The 6,445-nt window shown below is 64.7% G+C and overlaps 2 protein-coding genes across 2 annotated transcripts; one reads left to right on the top strand and one right to left on the bottom strand.

Moving 5' to 3' along the window:
• Positions 1-126: 126 nt before the first annotated feature.
• Positions 127-1,998, top strand: LOC120513969 (cytochrome b561 domain-containing protein 2). Its single transcript, XM_039733892.1, has 3 exons — positions 127-287; positions 365-402; positions 590-1,998. Exons 1-3 carry the CDS (start codon positions 161-163, stop codon positions 1,091-1,093), a joined length of 669 nt encoding a protein of 222 aa, XP_039589826.1. The 5' UTR covers positions 127-160; the 3' UTR covers positions 1,094-1,998.
• Positions 1,999-2,147: 149 nt separating this feature from the next.
• TMEM115 (transmembrane protein 115) lies at positions 2,148-4,907 on the bottom strand. The gene is made up of 2 exons (XM_039733889.1): positions 3,981-4,907; positions 2,148-3,332 (listed from the first exon to the last, which is right to left on the bottom strand). Exons 1-2 carry the CDS (start codon positions 4,832-4,834, stop codon positions 3,128-3,130), a joined length of 1,059 nt encoding a protein of 352 aa, XP_039589823.1. The 5' UTR covers positions 4,835-4,907; the 3' UTR covers positions 2,148-3,127.
• Positions 4,908-6,445: the final 1,538 nt, after the last annotated feature.

Here is a 6,445-nt window from a genome sequence, read left to right as displayed (position 1 = left end):
GGCGGGCCCTCACGCTGAGCGACAGCACTTCCCGCCACTCAGCGGCGGCGCAGCGCGGTGGGGCGGGACTTAGCGCTGACGGACAGCCCGCCTCAGCCAATCGGAACCCGCGCCGCGGCCCGGCCATGTCGGCAGCGGCGGCTCCGCCCGCCCGGCCAACATGGCCCTGACGGCCGAGACCGAGTCCCGCCTGTACCGCTCGCTGCGCGTGGTCTCGGGCTCCGCCGCGCACCTCGTGGCGCTGGGATTCCCCGCCGCCGTGGCCGTGCTGGCGCGGCCCGGATCCAGTGAGTGCCGGCGGGGCCGGGGCGGGCCGGATGTCTCGGCTCAGCTCAGCTCAGCTCACCCTGCGCTTCCCTTGCAGGTCTGTTCTCCTGGCACCCGCTGCTCATGGCCCTCGCGGTAAGTGACGCTGCCGCGGCTGGCGGAGCCCCTGGGTGGTGGGTGCCGAGCCCCGGGAGCCCCCGGCTGACGGGAGGCTGAGCCCCGGGCGGTGGGTGCCCGGCCCCGGGCGGTGGGTGCCCGGCCCCGGGAGCCCCGGCGCAGGGCCGTTTGGCCGGTGCCAATGCCGCTGCCCTCTGCCCCCCAGTTCTCGTTCCTGATGACGGAAGCGCTGCTGATCTTCTCCCCGGAGACCTCGCTGCTGCGCTCCTTCTCCCGCAAGGTCCGGGTGCGGGTGCACTGGGCCCTGCAGCTGCTCGCCCTGCTCTGCGCGCTCCTGGGGCTGGGAATCATTACCTACAACAAGCACCTGAACGGCAAGGGCCACTTTGTCACCTGGCACGGGCTGACGGGGCTGCTGGCCGTGCTGTACACCGGCGGGCAGTGCGCCGGGGGCGCGCTCCTGCTCTACCCCAAGCTGATGAAGAACTGGACGCTGGCCAAGCTGAAGCTGTACCACGCAACCTCAGGGCTGGTGGGCTACCTGCTGGGCTGTGCCAGCCTCATGTTGGGCATGTGCTCCCTCTGGTTCACCACCACGGTGACCGGTGCCTCGTGGTACCTCGCCATGCTGTGTCCCCTCGTCACCAGCCTGGTTATCATGAACCAGGTGAGCAATGCCTACCTGTACCGCAAGCGCAGCCAGCACTGAGGGCTTGCTGCTGACCTGAACTTCCCACAGCGAGCTGGGTCTCCCCTTGGAGAGAGCTGGCAGCCCCCCTGCTCGCACAGGGTCTCCTTGGAACTTGGTTTCTACCTACTCGTCTTTCCTTAGTCCTGGATTGTCCGTAGTGTCTTGTCCCTGGGGAGCAGCCGCTCCAGATGCGTGTGACACCTCACCCCTGCCTCAGTGGGGATGCTCCCTGGCACAGGTAAAGCTGCCAGTCCCTGTGGCAGCTTGGTGCTCAGTGCTGGGAAGTGGAGGGCTCGCTCAGGATTCCTGCTCCTTTTCCCTTCCCACGCAGGGCTGCTTTGGAGCAGGCAGGCCAGGGGCCATCCTGGTGAGGAGGGCAGGGAGTCCCTTCTCTCCCGGGAGGCTGCAGCAGGCACCACGCTGCCTCTCCTGCCGCGGGGGCAGCGTGACAGGAAAGCACAGGGCACGGTTGTGGCTTCAGCCCTGGCAGGGCTGGGGCAGGGGGGTGGCACCCGAGCAACGGTACAGCAGCACGTGTGTCCCCATGGCACGGGCAGCCCCTGGGATCAGGGCAGCTCTGCCCCACGGCCCTGGGTCTGGACACCCAGTGCCACGCACAAACCCCTCCTCCGTGGGCTGGGCTCGGCCTGCAGGGGTGGGGTCAGTTTACAGAGCAGATTACTGAGCCGGGCTGGGAGTATGCAGCCAGCAAGTCATAGGGAACAGTGTGAGCACGGGGGGAGGCACAGACCTGGGCAATGAACCCTTGGGGAGGCAGGAAGAAACCTCCTTGCTGGCACAACAGCCTTCCTTCCAGCACGCATCCTGCTCCCGGCAGGGCTGGAGAGCTGGGAGCGGCTCCCAGGCTGAACAATTCCTCTGTATCCAGAGCTTTTATTCAATAAAAATTTCAGGCAGCTAGAGCGCCACAAGCCCTCTTTACTTCTTGGGTGGGATGACTTCTGGGGTCAGGCAGACATGTCTCCCTGCTGGAGCACCTGGGAAGAAAGGCCCTCCCCAGGGGCTGCTCGGGTCCCCCACCCTGCCCGTGCTCTGCCGCAGGAGCCAGCGCTTTCAAAGAACTCTTTATTGATACCCAAACGTCTGTGTTCTTCCCATGTGACAAAACCTTCTCGTGTGGTCCTTTAAAAAAATAATGACACTGCTGATCCGCATCTCGGGCTGGGAACTGCCCACTGGATCAGGGCTGTGGAGGCTGTCGCAGGGAGCATCCTCTCCATCCAGGAAAATAACTCCATCAACAAAGAGGGAGGGAAAAGAAGGGGGGAGCCCATATCCTACCTGCAGGAAAGAAAACCTGCTGCCAGAGGAAGCAGCTACAGTCCCACTGTAAAATTAATTCCAGCTCCTAGTGTAATCTGGCAAACGGATTAGCCAGGGAGCAGCCAAGGGCAGCAGCTCCTGGCAGGGGGAGGGGGCAGGAGAGGGAGGAGAGAATCCCCACCGTGCAAAGCCTGGAGCTGGCAGTGCTGGAGCACCACCACGAGGGGCTGGGTGGCCTCTTCCTGCCCAGTGTCCTGTCCTCTCCTACCCAACAAACTTCTCACCGGCCCTGGCAAGCTCCTGCTGGGGCGGGGGGAGGCTCCCACGGGAAAGACACTTAGAAGAGAAACCCACCAGCCTTCTCACTGCCTCAATTAAGGAGGGCAAAACTCAAAACTACCTTCAGAAAGGAGAAAATAAGTGTTGAGTGCTCTGGCCAAGCCCTGGCACAGAGGAGAAGCTGACTTCGATCCCACGAGGGCCAGCACAGCGCCTTGGGGCAGGGATCAGCCCCGCGTCCCTCTCCCAGAACAGGCCCCGCTCCTGCACCGACTCCACGGCCTGCCCCGGCTGAGGGAGTGGCTCCAGGAATCCCTGTCCTCACGGTGGTGGCAGTGTCACTGTCCCGGGTGCCTGGTGCTGGCCGCGAGCAGCAGCGAAGCGTTGGAATGAGGTATCCCCCTGCCTGTGCCGGGAGCAGTCCCGCCCCCGGGGGACGCGAGGGGGATTAGCAGCTCTCCAACGGAGACAGGGCGGGAAGGGGAACGCTCACAGCTGGGCCGGGGCGTCCTGGAAGCTGATGAGGTTGGACTCCTGGCCGGGGCTCTTCCCGGCCGTGCCGGGCTCGGGCAGCAGTGGGCTGTCAGCCTTCGCCGCCGCCGCCGCCTCCTCCTCATCATCCTCCATGCTGGGCCAGGCTGACTGGTCCTCCACTCGCTTGAGCCGCTCGTTCAAAGCCTTCAGGGCCAGCTGCCTGCAGGACAAGGGCACGCGGGCAGGTCAGCCCCATGGGGCACTGTGCAAGTCAGCCCCTGGCTCCTTCCCGGCAGGAAAGGGTGGGTTCAGTAGTGCTGGGGAAGACCTGGAGTGCCTGGGACTGCTCCACAGAAACCCACTCCGGCTCCCAGACTACTCACACGGAGTTTTCATGCTACGTGGAGGCTGTCAGCACCAGGGCAGCTCCGGGAATGGGGAATCAAGGCATAAAGCAGGGCAGGGAAAAGGGAGTGCCAGCACCCTGTCCAAACCCTCCTGCCAGCAGTCAGGAAGGCCAGTGCTGGCTGTGCTGGAGGGCTGGGCTGTGGGGCTGACTCACTGCCCTCCCCTGGGCCAGGGTGAACTGGTGGAAGGCTGCCACGAGTAGGGACTGTCACTGTCCTAGGCTGTCCCTTTCTTCTGCGAGGACCCCAACCTTGTCTGCCCCTTTCCCAGGGTATCCCCTGCCTTTCCATTGCTGCTCCACATCTGGAAGAGCAGAATAATGTCCCACCACCTCCATGGCAGACCACATCGAGAGGGCCCCTCCTGCACCTCAATCTCCCCCCTCCTCCTTGGCTGGATTTTAAACTGTACCCTCGCTGTCCCTAAACACGATCCCGTGGGCAGGGCAGGGCAGGGGTACCTTCTCCTCTCGGCGTCCTGGGGGTCTGTCCCGGGCAGGCTGATGGTGATGGAGGACGGGGCACCCACGTCGTAGCGCTTGACGGTCTTGCGGCACAACCGCACCTTCACCAGCACGCTGTGCACCAGGTTGGCCACCAGCCCCACCACGGGCTGCAGGATCTCGGGGAAGAAAGTGGCGAAGGCGAAGTGGTCGCTCATGTCTCCGCGGCCTCTACTGTGCCGCTGGTAGAAGCGCAGATAGACCCAGCCGGAGAGGAGCCCGAAGCCGTACGAGGCCAGCACATTGCTCTCGACGAGGGCAGCGAGCCGCAGCAGAGCCAGGAGCAGGAGCAGGAGCATGGGCACAGCCTTCATTCTGACCTGAGGCACCTTCAGTACGGTGCTGTCCCCCATCGTCTGCTTGAGGGCCACCAAGACGCCCCCGAGGAAGCCCAGGCCGCCGTGGATGCGGACGGCGAACAGATAGTGGAGGTGGAAGGAGGCCACGTAGGTGAGGAAGTAGGCGAGGGCCGCCAGGAGCCCCACGGAGATGTTCACCACGGCGAAGAAGACGAGGAGCTCCAGCGCGCCCCAGAGCGGCTCCAGCAGCCGCCCGGCCGTGCCCAGCGTGGCCAGGCTGGCCGCCAGCCCCCAGGCGCGCTGCTCCACCAGCCCGTGCGTCAGCAGCGTCCACACCCAGAAGTTGGGGGGCAGCAGGTAGCCGGGCGTCACGCCCAGCCCGTAGGCCGTGTCCAGCCCGAAGGAGAGCAGGTACAGCAGCACGGCGGCGGCGCTCAGCGACTTCACCACCACGCTGGTGCCGGCCAGCGCCGCCAGGAAGTGCTGCCGGGCCACCGGCAGGTACCGCCGCATCTTCGGCCCCGCGGGCGGGACGGGGCGGCCCCGCGGGGGCTCGGGCCAGGCCGCGCTCGGACCCTCCGCTGGGCCAGGCCGGGCGCGGACAAACAGCGCCGCTGCGCATGCGCCGAACGGGGGCGACGGGGCGGGGCTGCCGCGAGGGCGGGGCCAGGGCACCGCGGGGCACGTCGGGACTTGTAGTCCGGCCACGTTGGCAGCGCGGGGCGGCACCGGACACGCGGCCGGGGGACACGGGGGGACACGGAGGGGAGACAGGGACATGGGAGGACACCGAAACGGGAGGACATGGGACAAACGAGCGACACGGACGTGGGGAAGGGGGTGGAGACACCGACACAGTAGGGACACGGCGGGACGTGGGGGAGGGAGGTGGCAGGACACGGTCATGGGGGGAAAAATCCCGGGAGATGGGGATACGGACACGGAGCGCACTAGGGGACACTGACCCCCTGCAACAGGGGGATCCGGGCATGGAGTGGGGCGTGGGCAGGGTGACACAGCCCTGGGGGACACGGGGCCCCAGCCCCTGCTGTGAGCCCGGGGCGCCGCGGGGTCCCTGTCCCGTGTCCCTGTCCCGTGTCCCTGTCCCGTGTCCCTGCCCCCGAGTGCAGCCGCTCAGGGCAGTGTCCCACCTGCAGGAGCCCCCCGATATCTGTGCCCCCCCGTGCTGTGCCCCCCCAGCCGTGCCCACGGCCCCGGGCAATGACAGCCACCGCCTGTGAAGTGAAAATATGAACATTATTTAATAACTGAGTCTCTGTAATAAACCATTTGAAAATATTTTACAAGGAGTCACACGCACGATATCTTACAAATTGTCTTTTTGTCGTTGTTTTTTTTTTTTTTTTAGTTTTCCAACCCTTCTGTAAAAAAAAAAAAAAAAGAAAAAAAAAAGAAACCCAAAGAAATTAAAAATAAATTAAAGAAAATCAATTAAAAACCTTTGAATGAGCAGAGAGAAGCTTTAGGGTGGGGACAGGGCAGGAGGTGACCCCGGCGGGACGGGGGGCCCGGGGCCACGCCGCCCGTTCGTCTCATTGGTTTTTAACTTAAAATAGACTATATATGTATATATTTATAGGTATGTATAGTGGTGGTTTTCTGGCAGAGCACCTAACTAGACTACAGAAGTACACACACTCCCGGTAACACAGAGCCATCTGTTCAAACACGGTTCCCAGAGACAGTAACCAAACACACACTGAGAAAGCTACAAGCAGAATGACCATTAATTAACCCCAGCACTAATTAGCGCCTGGCGCCCTCCCCAGCCCCCCGGGGCGGCCGTGCCGAGGGGGCGGCTCTGAGCGGGGTGCCCGGGGGGGTGAGGGTCCCCAGGGCTGCCCGGGGCCCCCCGGCACTGCCGGGAGCAGCGGGGGTGGCACTGGGTGTCGCGGCTGTCACCGCTCCGGGCCGCGTGTGCGGGGTGCAGCGGGCTCGGCCTGGCCGGGGGACAGCACCCGGCACGCTGCGGGGCCAGCCCTGTCCCCACGGCCCTGTGGGGACATGTGGCACTCGGCACGCGCCGGGGCTGTGCCCTGACCCCGCGACACGGGGACACGGGGACACGGGCCATGTGCCCGGGGACAGGCAGCGCGGGCGCTT

This window comes from Passer montanus, unplaced genomic scaffold (genome assembly GCF_014805655.1).
Source record: "Passer montanus isolate IOZ18808 unplaced genomic scaffold, ASM1480565v1 scaffold9, whole genome shotgun sequence".
Taxonomy (NCBI): domain Eukaryota; kingdom Metazoa; phylum Chordata; class Aves; order Passeriformes; family Passeridae; genus Passer; species Passer montanus.
The sequence above is the reverse complement of the archived record's forward strand: the minus strand, read 5'-3'. Positions and strand labels throughout refer to the sequence as shown.

Bases quoted from the DNA above. Each gene is read 5' to 3' on its own strand.
- LOC120513969 (XM_039733892.1), top strand. From the start codon at position 161: ATGGCCCTGACGGCCGAGACCGAGTCCCGCCTGTACCGCTCGCTGCGC. The intron at 288-364 runs GTGAGTGCCGGC...CTTCCCTTGCAG, and splicing joins GCTGGCGCGGCCCGGATCCA to GTCTGTTCTCCTGGCACCCG. The intron at 403-589 runs GTAAGTGACGCT...TCTGCCCCCCAG, and splicing joins CGCTGCTCATGGCCCTCGCG to TTCTCGTTCCTGATGACGGA.
- TMEM115 (XM_039733889.1), bottom strand. From the start codon at position 4,834: ATGCGGCGGTACCTGCCGGTGGCCCGGCAGCACTTCCTGGCGGCGCTG. The intron at 3,333-3,980 runs GTACCCCTGCCC...CTTGTCCTGCAG, and splicing joins CAGGACGCCGAGAGGAGAAG to GCAGCTGGCCCTGAAGGCTT.